The sequence below is a fragment of the Mesoplodon bidens genome (assembly GCF_964165515.1).
Source record: "Mesoplodon bidens genome assembly, chromosome: 10".
In the NCBI taxonomy this organism is placed as follows: domain Eukaryota; kingdom Metazoa; phylum Chordata; class Mammalia; order Artiodactyla; family Ziphiidae; genus Mesoplodon; species Mesoplodon bidens.
The window spans coordinates 47919185-47935913 of NC_138172.1; the positions used below are offsets into that span (position 1 = coordinate 47919185).

Below are 16729 nucleotides of genomic sequence, written 5' to 3' on the forward strand. Positions count from 1 at the left end.
AGTTTCTCAGCTAATTCTTAAAGGACAAGGAGAAGTTTTCAAGGTAATAGGACAGTCTCTTTGCTCTCTTGGCTAGAGCTTGGGCCTCATACATTCCCATTCAAGCATAGTAGCTGGGGTCTCCTGCCCATATTACAACTATCCCCCCGCAGGGGGCAGTTCTAGGACCCCCATCTTATTTTCAGGGTGTGTAAGAGTGTCCTGGCTGTTGAAAAGGGGACTGTCCACACAGATGATGTCAGAAGGTATGAGCAGTTTGGGGACAAAGAATCTCCAGACCTGACAATGCTCCTCTCTTTGTGGTCTCCTTAAATCCCAAAGGTCCCTAGGAACATCCTTCTCACAGCTGCCCTCACACCAGGCAGGACTTAAGACAAGGAAGTGAGCGGTGGCGATGATGCAGAGCAGCATAGTAAGTGGTATAGGTATTTTCTATTGTTTTCTGTTGTCATTATTATTGTTATTACATACAAATGAGGCAAAGACTCAGCAATTATCTGGATACAGGGTATAAAGAAGTGTGAGTGAACATGATACTAGAAAACACCTATAATACCTACAATGTGCCAGGCACATTCTAAGTGCCATATATATATATATATATATATATATATATAAAATCTCATCCAATCCTCATATCAACTCTATGATTTAGGTATCATTATTATTATTCTCCTTATTTTACAGATGAGGAAGCTGTAGCACAGAGGGGCTAAGTAGCTCTCCTCTGGTCACCCAGCCCATGGTATGACATCCAGGGTTCTAGTTTGGGCTCTTGGATGAATGATAGTGCCCTTTATAGTGATGTGAATGTGAGTGGAGCTTCAGGGTTGGGGGTAGATGGTGAGCTCTGCTTCAGGCACATAGAACTGGGTTACCCTGTTCTATTAGCTCTCATACCAAAGCCAGTGTGATAGGTTCCCAAAGAGGTCAGGGGTGGTGTTCCCTCAGGTATTCTGGGACTGTCTTTGGCCCAAATATAGGTTTCCCAAGGTGCTATATGAGGGACATCATGGAGCATGTCTCCTCCACTGGAACCCAATCCAGTCATGGATTAGGTTAGACCCACAGTGCTGGCCACAGAGGAAGCTATGAAGTCTGGACACCCTTCCCAGATGAAGCTGGCTCTCACAGACAATGAAAGCCAACCACCTGGGCATGAAACAGCTCTGAGGAATGAAGAAATGCAATCTTGTTTTCCAGATCCCTAAGTCTCCTGCATACCAGGCAACCAGAACTGCAGGACAATATGCATCATCAGGGAAACCTGAAAAAGAGCTGACAGCATCTGGCCGGGCCGTAAGAGATTCCCTGCTTGGTATCCCCGAGCCTCTGAGGCCTTAATGGGCCAGTGGGCCACACGCAGTGGCAATGTCAGGCAGAAGCTAGGACCCTGTGAGGTTTCCAAATGTAGAGGGTGACCTTGATATCAGAAGGCCACTCATCAGGCTCAGTGGGCAAAGACTGCTCTAAGAGACCTCTTTAAAGACTGTAAAATCCCTGCAGTAGGTCTTCTTATGCCTTCGTTTCTGTCCTGGCTTATGCAGAGATGTGATGGACACATGTCAGGTCCAGAGGTAGACCCAGAACATCCTTGGGATATTTCTGATGGCCTGGACAGCACAAGTTACTGTTACTTCGGACCCTGTAAAGGAACTCCTTGCTGGGCTACAGCAAGATATTGGGTTGGCCAAAAAGTTCATCAGGGTTTTTCCGTAAGATGTTATGGAAAAACCCGAGAGAAACTTCTGGCCAACCCAATGCATAAAATACATAGTTAACTCCATTGGAAATGTGGCTGATGTTATCCTTTGCCCTTCGTTTCTCTTTGGAACTCAAGTTTTTCTTGAATATACTTTTTTCATATGTCCTTTTACTGTCTCAAGTTGCAGAGGCTTTTCGTTAGCCCCATATATCATCGTTTTTGGAGGTTGTGCCTTCAGAGCCTCCTCAGTCATGTTAGCAGCAGGGACCTGTTCACATGCTTCTGTATGTAAACCATTGTTTCAGGTTAAGTCCACCTGGGTAACACCTGCCTCCCAGATATTAGACTAGACAATTGCATCTAGATTATGTTGTCTCCATAACTTCCCACTTTTTATCAGCTCCTTGGCCCTCCCTAGGGGGCCTCTCCTTAGACACCAGAGTGCTTGTTCTGTTTTAGGAAAGATTAACCACACCTGCTGGCCAAAATATCACAATCTCTGGGCTCATTTCTTCTTTAGTAAGACGGAGATACCTGTTGCTCATTTCATTAAGACTCACATTGGGTGAAAATGCCCTGGGCATCACATACAGTATAATAGTATCTGACTGCGCGCTCAGGATATGTCAGGTCTTTTGCTGTGTAGTGTCCTTATGTTACCCCTTTCAACTCTCACAGCCCTGTCAGGCGCACGCTGTGCTCTGCATTTTTCAGATGAAAAAACAGTTTCAGAGGTTAGGTTTTCTTTCCCAAGGCCACCAGGAGGGGAAGGGGCAAAGCCGGGGTGCGGCAGGGTGGCCCAGACCTAGAATGGTCTGAGAGCGGCACGTGTGCTCCCTGAAGCCTCAGTTGAGACCCCCTCCCCGCTGCCGCCGCTGTGCCCCAGCCAGGCCCGGAGGGGGTGGTCTCCGCGCCCAAGGTGTCACCAGCTGCGTGGCTGCGGGGGCGCGCGGGGCGCCCACTTTATCAACCGAGACTTCCGGGATCCTGGAGGGGCCGGAAGTGGGGCTTCTCTCGCTTCCGGCCCGGCCATTGTTTTCGCTTATGCCGGCCGCGGCGGCGTCTGGTGTTCGGGGGTCGCGGGCGCGGTGCCCCGGTGAGCGGGCCCGGGGCGGGGAGAGGAGTGTTGCTGGGGCCCGGGGCTGCTAGGCTGGAGCTGCGGCCGCCCACAGCCCAGGTCGGCTACGCCGGACCGACCCACTCCTCGCCCCCGCGGCTGGCGGCGCGGTCCCCGTGACGTTCAGAAGCCGCCAGATGTAGAGCCGCCTCTTTGTCCCAGTGCCCTGACCAGCCGTGCCTGGCACAGAGCCCAGCATCTGTGGGTACAGCGATGAGCAGGGCAGACGTGGCCAGGTGAGCGGCGCCGCAGAAGCCTGGTCGAACGCGAAATGTAGGTAGACGTTTTCCCAGCCTTGCGCTGGAAGACAGTACGAAGCCTCAGAAGTGGGTCAGACCCAGTCAGAATTTCAGACGTGAAGTATAACTTGGAGAGCCAAAAATCCAGATGAGATGAGAGGCTGAGCATTCGGAGCAGTAAGGGAAGTAGGAAAATGGCCTGAACTTTCTATGTATTTCAGAGCAGAGTCACAGATTTTTAAGTCTATCTTTGTCTTTTTAAAGAAATTGAGCCCTGGAGAGAGTAGCTTACCCAAGGTACCAAGATGCATGGTGAATTGGAAGCATAGCACAGATGCCCTAGTTACCACTAGGTGCTGATTTTCAGGGTTTTACCGTATGTAAACTGGATAAAAGTCGCCCCCACCCCCAACTTCAGTATCATTCGTTCGCTTCCCAGATATGTGCCTCTGTATGCCAAGTACACACACACGTACAAAGATGACTGGGAACCAGCTCTGCCCTTTGAGTCCTCCCATAAAGTGGAGGAGGCAGTCGTGTAAGTCCCAAACACAGTGTGAGAAGTGCTCTAGCAGAGGTTAGAATGAAAAAGGTACTGTGGGTTCACTGAGGCAGTAACCACACTTAAGCCTGGAGAGATCAGCAAGGCTTTCTAGGGGAAGCGGGTTGAGTAGAAAAGGGTCTGGCATTTCTTATTTTTTGTTTTATTTTATTTTTTATTAGTTTCTGCTTTATGACAAAGTGAATCAGTCATACATATACATCTGTTCCCATATCCCTTCCCTCTTGCGTCTCCCTCCCACCCTCCCTATCCCACCCCTCCAGGCGGTCACAAAGCACCGAGCTGATCTCCCTGTGCTATGGGGTCTGGCATTTCTTACTCCATTGGGTTCCTTTTCTTTTGTGGCCATCCAGCAGTTTGGAGAGGGTGAGTGATGAGTTGTGCATAAATTAGTTAAAATACAATGTTACACTGAGAAGTACGGAGAGGGAGGTGACCAGCTCCTCTTCCTGCACGGGGCAATCAGGAATGCCTTCAGGAGAAAACTAGCATTTGTTCTGGGTCTTGACAGGTGAGTAGGTGTTTGTCGAAAGTTTCGGAAGCAGAAAAATCCAGAGAAAGAGTATGTGTGGCTTCTAGCTGTGTCTTTAGAGCTTTAGTCGCTAACTTCCTTTATTGTGCATCTCTATTACAAAAGAGTAGAGTAGAAGAGTTTCGAGCATGCATTTCCAACATAGGTTTATTTGCGAGTTAAAGGTTTGTACTGTTGTACAAATTTCAGTGCACATTATAAAATATCCACTAAAGGGCTTCCCTGGTGGCGCAGTGGTTGAGAGTCTGCCTGCCGATGCAGAGGACACAGGTTCGTGCCCCGGTCCGGGAAGATCCCACATGCCACGGAGCGGCTGGGCCCGTGAGCCATGGCCGCTGAGCCTGCGTGTCCGGAGCCTGTGCTCTGCAACGGGAGAGGCCACAACAGTGAGAGGCCCGCGTAGCACAAAAAAATAAATAAATAAATAAATAAAATATCCACTAAATAGTTAAATAACAACTTCGTATTTCTTTATCCATTTCTTTTGGATTATCTTGCATATCCCACATTTGGAGATCATTGCAGTCTTTCTAGCCTGGTGGGTACCTGGGGAAAGTGGTAGCGGGTGTGGCTAGAACAGAGGCCTCAGGCCAGGTTCTGGATGCTAGGCATAGACATTTAGGTTTTATCCTGTAGGTGATGGGAGCCACTGAAACTTTAAAGAAGTTACTTGGAGAGATGCTTAGAGAGACTGCCCTGGTTGTGCTCCTTTTTCTTTTTTCTAGAGCTTTGCTTTTTAAACTGTGGAGGGTCTGTCATCCGCCTAGGGCTGAGCACTCTGGGGACTCTGATTTCTCTCTTGATGTTTCTGTAGGTGACGTTCCCATCACCCCACATCCTCAACTCTGACAACAGCTTCTGAGACCTGAATTACAGACCATCATTTTAATCGGACAAACCACAACTGAAGCAAGCTTCTCTTTGGTGTCACGATGGCTGCCCAAGGCAGGGGAACTTCAGGCCTCATCCCCAGGGGTGCTGTTCTCCAGAGGCAGGAGGGGCACTTGACCGTGAAACAGGAGCCAGAGAGCCAGAGCTGGGGGCAGGGCTGCAGTCTCCAAAAGAATCACCCTCCTGTCTGTGAAATTTTCCGGCTGCACTTCAGGCAGTTATGTTATCACGAGATGTCTGGGCCGCAGGAGGCGCTGAGCCGGCTCCGGGAGCTCTGCCGCTGGTGGCTGATGCCGGAGGTGCACACCAAGGAGCAGATCCTGGAGCTGCTGGTCCTGGAGCAGTTCCTGAGCATCCTGCCAGGGGAGCTGCGGACCTGGGTGCAGCTGCATCACCCTGAGAGTGGTGAGGAGGCTGTGGCTGTGGTGGAGGATTTCCAGAGACACGTTAGTGGACCAGGAGAGGTGAGCGGCCAAGTCTAGAATGGCATCTGGAACCATTCTATACTGCTTGGGGTAGCCTGAGAATAGACATTCTCCATTCCCTAGGCTCTAAGCTGGTTTGCCTTTGGGATTCCTGAACCAGTGCCGTGTATAAAGGGGAAAGAGTTTTGTGCTCCTAGCCTTAAACAAAAATGAAGATCCCAGCCACTCTCTGTGAATTACTTTGTGAAGTGCTGTGTCGTGAGCCTAGCTGCAGCCTGGAGCTCCACACAGTGCTCCTGACAGGCAGAGGATCCGCACACTGGTTAGAATAGGGAAGCATGTCAGGGAGAAGTAGCCCTTAGGGTATGCTGATAACATGGGCCCTCATTTGAGAAGTTCTCATTACTTCCTCGGATTTCTCCAAGTTACTGTGCTGTTTTCCTGCCTTTTAGGTTCCTTATGAGATGTAACAGTTCTGGGCCTCATCATTTTGTTCTTTTCTAGCTTTCCAAACCCAACTGGGATCTTTTTGCTTCTTTAATTCTATTTTTGATTTTCCCTACTTTCTGGGGTTCTCTCAAATTTTAAGCCAGGGTAACTCAAAAGGAAAAGTTGGAGAGTCAGCAGTGTCATAACAGTGGGAAATCTGGCTTCTAGGATCACAGAGCTAACTAGTTCAGTGACTATGTGTATTAGTCAGGGTTCAGCCACAGAAGCAAAACCAGTAGGAAATTATATATATACATACATATATATATATATTGCTAGCAAGTGACATGTCATTGTGGGAGTTGACAAGTCAGAAGTTTGTAAGGTAGGCCGTCAGAAAGTTCAGGCTAGAACTCTCAGGCATAGGCAGAAGCTGCTGTCCACAAAAAGAATTCCTTCTTCATGAACCTTCAGCTCTGATTTTAAGGTCTTGCAACTGATTGAATCAGGCCCATCCAGATTATCTAGATAACCCCCCTTACTTAAACTGATTATGAATTTTAATCACTTGTACACCATACCATCACAGCAACACCTAGATTAGAGCTAAACTGACATCAAAAGACCATCACACCATGGATGAGTCAGTTCTTCCTGATGAGTCTCCAGTTGCTCCTTGTAACTGAGCAGGATGGGTTAGGGTCCCGTCTACTTTTCCTCCTTTGTGCTTTACCAGGGAAAACCAGTACCAGTGAAATTTCCTTAGTACCCAGTACATTATTTTTATTCAGTGCTTTTTCAAAAATTATTACATATGTAGGCCTAGGGAATGAATTCCAATTGATTGGAGTCCTAGGGCTAGACTTTTTCCAGAGGTAGTAGCCGGTTCCCTCTGACAGTATCAGATCCATGGGCAATCGTTATTTCCTTGTTTAAACAAGTAAACACAGGGATAAATCAAGTATCAGTAGGGTCTAGAGAGCAGCTAGGCCCAACCATAGGCAAGGACAAGTGGTTGAAGAAATGTTTAGAGTGCTATTTAGTGAGGAGGGTAAAAGGAAAATTTCCCTATCTCCCGCTGCCTTTTGCTTAAGCAGAAGAGAATGTAGCCTCCATTAAAACCGTCTTTTATCCAGGGAGCCTCAGAAGAAAGGTGACTGAGTCACAAACCCAAGAGAGTGACTAACAGTTGACAGGGCAGCTGAACACTCATGGCTCTAGCCTAGAAGTGGGATCTTTGGACTCCATTTCTTACTCTGCCACTGTCATCAGCTTAAGTTTTCTGACATAAGGACATGAGCACAGGACTATCTCACCTGGCCTGGATTCAGAAAATGTTTTTATGACTAAATGAAAATACAGGCTTTTTCATGGGAGTTTGCCAGGAGGAGATTAAGGAATGTCATTCTGATCAGCAGGAGTGAGCATGCACATGTGTGCACATTGGGGCTGGAGAGAGTGGTAGAGGCATCCCTACTGGGCTGCAGAATTTACAGAATGCTTTTATATCTTTTTAAATTTGAGCTCCTAGCAGGCTTACAAGGTATGCAGATAGTAATCATTATCTCCACTTGACAAGTGATGCAAACACAGAGAAGTTAATTGGCTCATCTAAGGTGACAGAGCTAGTAAGCAGTCCCTTTGTCCATGTGTGTGGGAACCAGGATTTTCCAGCTCCCTAGATTCTAAGCCACTACCGTTTCCCTAATGTCTTGCTGTGGAATGCCATCTTGGAACGGGGTTTTCCTGGCCTGCGAGGAGAGGACACTTATGAGTCCTAGGTAATGAATAGGAACTTTATCAGGATTTAATTGTCAGTGAATTACAAGCTTGTGTTATCACAGTGCAGTTAAGTTCTATCTTCTGCCAGTACCCACAGCTGCTGTATTTAAGAGCTTTAAGTCCCATTTATAAGAACCATCCATGGGAGAGCTGGGGAACCCCAGACTGCAGGGAGCCTCTTGGAACTACCATTCCATTGGAGAGATATACACTAAAGAAGAGAGCCCCCGAACTTCTCAGCAGATGTAACCCAGTAGGGCAAATCCATGTGTTCTGTTGAAGAAGTTATTTTCACCTTTTGCTGTGCTATGTACATGCCAGAGTGAGTGAGCTTATAAATGCGATTTATTTAAGATAATCAAGAAGGACCTACTGTATAGGACAGGGAACTCTACTCAATATTCTTTAATGACCTATAAAAGAAAAGAATCTGGAAAAGAATGAGTATATGTGTATGTATAACTGAATTGCTTTGCTGTACACCTGCAACTAACACAACATTGTAAATCAACTATATTTCAATTTTTAAAAAGTGATTTATTGGGCTTCCCTGGTGGCGCAGTGGTTGAGAGTCTGCCTGCCGATGCAGGGGACACGGGTTCGTGCCCTGGTCCGGGAAGATCCCACATGCTGCGGAGCGGCTAGGCCCGTGAGCCATGGCCACTGAGCCTGCGTGTCCGGAGCCTGTGCTCCGCAGCAGGAGAGGCCACAACAGTGAGAGGCCCACATACCGCAAAAAAAAAAAAAAGTGATTTATTTAGATAATGTTTTAGGTTTTCTGCTCCAAATGCTGGTACAAGTAGTAATCATGAGATTGTGAGGAACTGATTTGATGACAACAAGCAAGGGTTAGAAAATAAAAGGTCTATGCTCTGAGATATTCTCGAGGTCTCTAAAGATTGGTGTTATGAGATCCTATTTGACTTTTCTTTTTCAATTTTTTTTTTCTATTTGACTTTTTGTATAAATTTTTGGTGAGAGGTAGTACATATTGAAAACCAAGTTTGCAGATAACTCTTAACAAAATATCGAGAGGAAGTCAGTCAGCAAATATTAATTGAACACCACCATTGGGCTAAGCATTGTTCTAGGAGCTAGTGACCAAGACAGAGTGCTCACCCTCAAAACGCTTATACTTCATTGGCAGAGAAATAGACAATAAAGGTATAAATAAGATAATTTAAAGACTAATGTATGCCCTAGGAAACATAACCAGGTAATTTGAGAGAGTGTGACTATCCTTGCTTTGTCAGTGTGGTCAGGGATGGCTTCTCTGAAGAGGAGACACTTTTGCTGAGAGAAGTTGGAAAAGCTGAGGTTTGTCAGCTGCCGTCTGGAGTATTGCTCCAGCTGTCGGCCTCAGTAGCATTATTTATACACATACAGGTACATACACCTGTCACTTTTTACTTCCTTGGTACTCCTGATTGATCTATTCTGTAGGCTGAGGCCCTAGGGAGTGTACTGAATTACTTTCCTGACTCCTTTTTCCAGGGGGTTCTTCATAAGCAAATGTGTGTCTGAAGCACTGACACAGAGTGGAAATGGTTATATAATCTGGTCTTGAAGCTCCTACCAAAAGGGTCAACAGAGGGATGGCAAATAGGATTATAAGCTGTAGATCCTGCTTTGACATTTTTGCCCCAGTTGGCTGTACTGGTGGGGCTAGAAGGACCCTCTGGCTCTTCTTTCCCTGGCTTCCTCTCCTGGGGGTGCTTCTTAGAGGTTTTGGGTTCTGTATCTTCAAGGATGCTCTTTTGGACCCAATTTTATTTCCTTGTCTCTAGGTTTCAGCTCCGGCACAGGAACAGGAAATGCATTCAGAGGAGATGACAGCCTTGGGTGCAACAGAGGAATCTCCTCCTACCTCACTCCTTAGTGAGGGTTCGGCACCTGGAGCCCACCTGGAGCCTCCTGGTGACCCTGGGGCACACCACCACCTCCCCAGTGGGCACTTTGGTACTCACCTCCCCCGCTTTGGCCTTAAGTCATTCCTCCTTTCTCTCTTTCGGCGTCTCCTTTCCTTCATCTCCCCATCTCCCACCCCATTGGAGTCCCTTATTGCCCTGCCCTGTGTCTTCCTTCCCTAGTGACTTTGTTTGTTCCTTTTGCTTATTCTCCAATCATTCGTGTATTTAGCACATTTTTGTCAAGCACATTTCATGGCAAAGGCACTGTTGAGGACCAGAGAGATGTAGTAGGCCGGCACTGCTTCCAAAGAGCTTGTTATCTAGTTGGCAGAGTCAGTCGTAAGTGCAAGAAGAGGCAACCTCATAAGATACATGTGAGTGATATCTGTCCGCAGGCATTTGATGCCGTCACGAATGAGCCATGTGGACATTGTAAACGGTGAGCGATATCATGGAGGGCTGGAGCAAAGACACTCGCTAAGTGGGAGTTCCTTGGACCCCATTGAGGTCGGGTCAGAAAGGACTTATTTGGGAGCCTGGGGTCTGCTTGTGCAGGGCCTTTGGATGGAGGCCAGGAAGATTTGGGGGGGACAGGGGATTGAAGCATTAGAAACAGTATTTCAGAAGGATTACTGTGGCACATGAGCACTGTGGGTTGAATGTGAAGACCAGTGACCGGGAGCCTCACTAGGAGGCTGGTGTAGAGCAGATGTGAGGCAGTAATTGCCTGAGTGGGTTTGAGTGGAATGCAAAGTGATAGATGTGACACATATTTGAACGAAGAATCCATGGGACAATGGAGAGGAGGGAGAATTAGCGGGTTTTGGCCGATGTTTGGAATCACTGAGAAAACCTGGCAAGTCAGGAAAGGAAGATGGAAACATGCACTTTAGACACTGAATTTCAGGTGTTGTGGGACACCCAAGTGAAATGTCCAATAGGCAACTGGAGGCTTGTGATAGGGGTCTCAGAGAGAACCGACAGCTTAAGAGCAGAGAATGGGAGTTGTGAGATCTCTGAGAGAGGGAAAGGGGAAGCTCCGAGGCCTGAACGCCTGCAGTGTCCGTGATGAGAGGGCAGGTGCAGGAAGAGAAGCCAGGGAATGAGGGGCAGAGAGGTGAGGGGGAGGCCAGGCAGGCTGCTGCTGGGGAAGCCACGGGAGACAGAAGGTGGTCAGAAGTGTAGCTTCCTTCCGAGAGTGGCAGAGAGAGGGCTGGAAAGAGCCACCAGTTCGGTTTGGACAGGGACCTTCTTGCTTCCAGGAAAAGTTCACAGCTCACAAAGGATAATGCCTTTATGGAACAGGGATGAGGGTCTGTGTGTGTGGAGCCACCTGGGTTCTCCTGAATCCACTTGCTGGGATACAGACCTCATTGGAGCCAAGAGCAGGGCTGGTCCCACTCAGAGCTTTCTTTCCTCCCTCAGCTCAGCATGCTTCCCCGGTGCCTGCCCTTCCCCAAGTGGGGAACGTAGGAGACCAAGCAGCGGCAACTGTGCTCCGGATGGTCAGGCCCCAGGTGAGCTTCCTGAGTTCCAAGTCTGTGGCCCAGGAATAGCTAGAGTTTATCTCCGGGCCTCTGGCCCGTTCTGAGTCTGCTCCTGTGGCTTCCCCTGGAGCTGGTCCTGTCCTAGATTTGTCCTTGTTTTTTTTTTTTTTGGCCGCACCCCACAGCTTGTGGGATCTTATAATAGTTCCCCGACCAGGGATTGAACCCCGGCCCATGACAGTGAAAGCACTGAGTCTTAACCACTGGACCACCAGGTAATTCCTTGGACTTGCCCTTTTAATCTGTCTTTCCCAGATTCCCCCCCACCCCGCCCATTTTACCACCAGGTTCCCCGACCCTGTGCTCTTGGTGCCCCTAAGGACTGCTTTCCAGGCTGGGAATGTCCCTGAGCAATAGAAACTTGTCATTCCAGGAGGCTGCAGAGTTCGAGTTCCTGTCTGTGGACTATACTCAGAAGAAGTGGAAAGGTCCAGCACTCAGCCAGAAAGCAGCCCTGTACCGGAACATCGTGCCAGAAAATTGCTGCAGCCTGGCTTCATTGGGTAATGACTCTGTTACCCAGTAACTTAGAGTCTGCCTTCTTTACATATTCTTTGCTATATTCTTTTTCTTTTTTTAACTTTTTATTATGAAAATATGAAGAGTCAAAGTGGAGAGAATAGTATAATGAACCCCTCTACGTCATCATCCACTTTAACAGTTATTAACATTCTTTTTACTTTCTTATTAATTGAGCTGGGCTGGTTTAGTTAGAGTTTGTAGTTGGAAGGAATAGAAAGCCACTCAGTTGTTGTAAGCAATGAGTTAAGTTACTTACAATAAGGCTAAAGGAATGGAAACCTAGGGCTTCCCTGGTGGCGCAGTGGTTGAGAGTGCCTGCCGATGCAGGGGACACGGGTTCGTGCCCCGGTCCGGGGGGATCCCACGTGCCGCGGAGCGGCTGGGCCCGTGAGCCATGGCTGCTGGGCCTGCGAGTCCGGAGCCTGTGCTCTGCAACGGGAGAGGCCGCAGCAGTCAGAGGCCTGCGTACCGCAAAAAAAAAAAAAAAAAAAAAAAAAAGGAATGGAAACCTAGAACAAACTGACCAGCTAGACCAGACTTCAGGAAACAAAGCCTTGTAGGGACCTGGGAGCCTGGGAGCCACAGCAGCAAAAGTGAAAGGATTTTTACACCAGTGTCGTAAGACAGCTGTGCTGTGTATCTGTTTTTTCCTCCCTCTGATACCCATTCTCTTCACTCTGAATCTTTTGTCAGAGCTCCTTTTTAGTTAGACTTTCTGTTTCCTCACACGTTCTGCTTGCTTTGGCTCCCGATGGCTTGCCTTCTCTCCATGCATCATTTCAGCTTGGGCTTCTACTTGTAATTTCCTTCATCTTGTCCTACCGTTAGTTCAGAATTTATGTAGAGAGGAACTCCGAGGGTGGTTCAGCCATTAAATAACATCTTTGTTTGAGCAGAACTTTGGTCCTCCCTGCACAGAGGCGGATAATTAATCTACAGATAAGCCACACTTGGGTCTAGTGCTTGGCCCTGTTCCAGTCACCTGTTGTCCATCATGGGATGAGCTGGGTTGCCTGGTACAAAGCATGGTTGCCTCAGCTTCTCCTTCAGAAAGACTGGGGCAGGGCTGCTTCCTGGAAGGAGCAGTTGTCAGGGCAGGTTCTGGGCTTGACCGGTCTAGGACAGTAGCCTACTCTGGAGAGGGTGGGCTTAGAAGTGAGAGATTCAGACATCTACAACTTGCACACACTAAATTAGCATGAAGGTTTATAGCCCTGATGTAGATGTCATTGAAAGGAACCAACATTTTTAGGTTAAACTATAACCATAATTGCTCTGCCTTCTCCCAGTTTTTGTACTGAAAAATCCTAGAATTTAAAAGCAAATATTCAACTGCTCACTTTCCTTATGATTCCTGATTATCAAGATACCAAAAACATGTTTGATTTATGTTTCAAGTTATTGATACCATTCTTGGTTTTTTTTGGGTTTTTTTGATGTGGACCATTTTTAAAGTCTTTATTGAATTTATTACAATATTGCTTCTGTTTTGTTTTGTTTTTTTTGTCGTAGAGGCATGTGGGATCTTAGCTCCCCAACCAGGGATCAAACCCACACCCCCTGTATTGGAAGGAGAAGGCTTAAGCACTGGACTGCCAGGGAAGTCCCCCATTAGTTTTATTTATTTATTTATTTATTTATTTATTTATTTTTTGGCTGTGTTGGGTCTTAGTTGCTGCGTGCGGGCTTTCTCTAGTTGCGGCACGGGGAGACTACTCTTTGTTGTGGTGCACAGGCTTCTCATTGCGATGACTTCTCTTGTTACGGAGCACGGGATCTAGGTGCACGGGCTTCAGTAGTTGTGGCATGTGGGCTTCAGTAGTTGTGGCGCACAGGCTTAGCTGCTACACGGCATGTGGGATCTTCCCGGACCAGGGCTCGAACCCGTGTCCCCTGCATTGGCAGGCAGATTCTTAACCACTGCGCCACCAGGGAAGCCCCATTCCTAGTTTTTATAGGAGTGCAGTATTGTACTTACCAGTCAGTGCTCCAGGGACTAGGGGATGCCCAATTTTATAGCTTTGCTTTCCCCTTCAGTACTTTTCCCCAGTATTTCTCTACCCATGGCTTCTCCAAATCTTGTCACTGTCCTGTTACACCAGAATTACTCCTTTATATACACTTTTTCCTAATCATATCCTCATAATATAAATTTCCCTTCTACTCTCAGGTTTGCCCACATTGTTTCTCATATTTGATTTGAGGTATTGGCCAACACTCTCTCTCCCCAACATCTTTGCTGAGAACTGTGGAACCATACAGTGTCATGGTTGGAAAGAGCCTTAGAGTTCATCATTTTACTAAGGAGACGTCGCATCTAAGTGACTTCTGGAAGATCTCACCATGCTTTGGTCTCTTGCCTTTCAACTGGCCTGTTCACCTGGCTGTGCTGGCTCAGCATCCCTCTGTCCTGATAGCTATTCTTCTGCCTTCCTCCACTGACCAGCTTCCCCTCATTGTTTTTCTGTCCATGAAGAGAAATTTGAGCTGTTTTCTCATTTTCTCTCCTGTTCTCAATGTCTCCTCATTCCTTACCCATAATATGAATTTTTTTTTAGGTACATAGGCTCCTGATAGTTCATTTCCTCAGTAGGGTAAGAGTGAGTAAGAGTTGTTTTCTTCTTTCTTTTGGCAGCAGGTGAGAACAGGATGGAGAGTTCAGAGTTGCCTCCAAAGCAGGAAATTTCTGAAGAATTGGAGTCATGTGATAGGATCTCAGGAATACTCTATGGAGTGATTCCTGGAGGACCAGAAGCTGGAGATGCCTGTGAAGAGGCTTTAGAGAAGCTAGAAGTTCAACCCTCAGGTGAACAAGGGAGCAGACTGAAGAATGATTTCTTGGAAATAACACAGGAGGATAAAAATAAATGCACAAAAGATGAATGTGATGAATATAAGGAACTTGAGGAACATCCAGATGTGTCCTCAAGTCCTGCAGAACATCAGGGAATTCTGAAGGGACAGAAATTCTATCACTGTGATGAATGTGGCAAAGCTTTTAATCGGAGTTCTCACCTCATTGGGCATCAGAGAATCCACACTGGAGAGAAACCCTATGAGTGCAATGAGTGTGGCAAGACCTTCAGGCAGACCTCTCAGCTTATAGTCCATCTCAGAATCCACACAGGGGAAAAGCCCTATGAATGCAGTGACTGTGGAAAGACCTATCGCCATAGCTCCCATCTCATTCAACACCAGAGACTCCATAATGGGGAGAAATCATATAAATGTAATGAATGTGCAAAAGCTTTCACTCAGAGTTCCCAACTCATTGACCACCAGAGAACCCATACTGGGGAGAAACCCTATGAATGCAGTGAGTGTGGGGAGGCCTTCATTCGGAGTAAAAGCCTTGTCCACCATCAGGTACTTCACAGTGGTGAGAAACCTTACAAGTGTAATGAGTGTGGGAAAGCTTTCTGTTCCAACAGAAATCTTATTGACCATCAGAGAATCCACACTGGGGAGAAGCCTTATGAGTGTAATGAATGTGGCAAGGCCTTTAGTCGAAGTAAATGTCTTACTCGACATCAGAGCCTCCACACTGGGGAAAAACCATTCAAATGCAGTGAGTGTGGGAAAGCCTTCAATCAGAACTCTCAACTTGTTGACCATGAGCGAATTCATACTGGAGAAAAACCTTTTGAATGTAATGAGTGTGGTAAGGCATTCAGTCTGAGTAAATGTCTCATTCGACATCAGAGACTTCACACAGGTGAAAAGCCCTATAAATGCAAAGAGTGTGGAAAATCCTTCAATCAAAACTCACATCTTAGTATACACCAGAGAATTCACACTGGTGAGAAACCTTATGAATGTAATGAATGTGGGAAGGTCTTCAGTTATAGCTCCAGTCTTATGGTACATCAGAGAACTCATACTGGGGAGAAACCATATAAGTGCAAAGATTGTGAGAAGGCTTTTAGTGACAGCTCACAGCTCATTGTGCATCAGAGAGTTCACACTGGAGAGAAACCCTATGAATGTATTGAGTGTGGGAAAGCCTTCAGTCAGCGTTCTACTTTCAATCACCACCAGCGAACTCACACTGGAGAAAAGCACTCAGGTCTGGCTCGGTCTATTTTTTAAGACATGATTCTCTAAGACAGCAAGGAACTCTGAGTTAAGGTTTCTATATAAGAAGTATGCTCACCCTGGTCTCCTCTTGGAACCACTAATCCAAGTGGATCATTCCCTAAATGCTCTCTGGTGGTCAGGAAGGTGGGAGAGTGGGAGTAACAGTACGGTCCTTCCCCACTAAGGACTACACATTTCATGTGCTTGTAGATTTCTTTCCTTTTTTTTTTCCACCTGTTTAAAAATCTATCTCATTTCTTACTTAGGCATCCCAAAATCAGAACGTGTACTTCTCAAGGACAGAGGTATTTCCTTATTCTGTTCCACTTCATTTTACCATTTACATAAAGTCATTCTCCAAGGTACTGATTCATTCATTCTTTCTCTTGGCTGTGGCCCTCCTTATCTACTTTTTCAACTTCTACTCTAATATAGTCCCTCATCACTTATGTTCCCTGTCTAGAAAATCTTTTTTCTTTTCTTTTGTTAATCTGTGTCCCTCAGAACCTGCCAGATCCAACTCATCTCTGAAAAACTTTCTTCTTCAAATACGTCTTCATTCATCTTAAACTGCTATTCATTGGACCTCAGTGCTTTGAGTTAGCTGGTGCTATGTGTACAACTGTTGTTAAATTGCGTTGTAAATTATTCTCAATTTAATGCATATGTGTTCATACCAACTTATTATAGGCTCTTTGAGGTTGGGTATAGTATCTATTTCTTTTAGTATATAGATAATAATTTTCATATGGCAGTTGTTTAATAAATACCTTTTGAAAACTCAGCTCTGTAATTGAATCATCTTTAAATTGGACACAATCTCCCCTCCCCCCATCCCCCACCAGACTAGAAGCTTCTAAAGATAGAAGTGACATCTCTTCATAGGATATCTCATATAAAGCCCTCATTGATATCTTCTACGTGTACCCCTGGAAGTCTCACTATTGTTACTTTGTTGTTGGTTTCTGATAAATTTTCTATTGGGTTTAGG

General features: G+C 46.4%; 1 protein-coding gene across 4 annotated transcripts; it reads left to right on the plus strand.

The window, feature by feature from the left end:
* The first annotated feature begins 2791 nt into the window (after positions 1–2791).
* On the plus strand, positions 2792–16435 carry LOC308624058 (zinc finger protein with KRAB and SCAN domains 7-like). Of its 4 annotated transcripts, none has more exons than XM_081246959.1 (6): positions 2792–3095; positions 4970–5510; positions 9470–9641; positions 11018–11109; positions 11513–11642; positions 14297–16435. In XM_081246959.1, exons 2-6 carry the CDS (start codon positions 5088–5090, stop codon positions 15748–15750), a joined length of 2271 nt encoding a protein of 756 aa, XP_081103085.1. In that variant the 5' UTR covers positions 2792–3095; positions 4970–5087; the 3' UTR covers positions 15751–16435. The 4 variants fall into 4 exon arrangements, with proteins under 4 accessions (XP_081103085.1, XP_081103084.1, XP_081103086.1 ...); XM_081246958.1 differs by having other exon boundaries at positions 2792–3058; XM_081246960.1 differs by having other exon boundaries at positions 2792–3058; positions 14300–16435.
* The last annotated feature ends 294 nt before the right edge of the window (positions 16436–16729 follow it).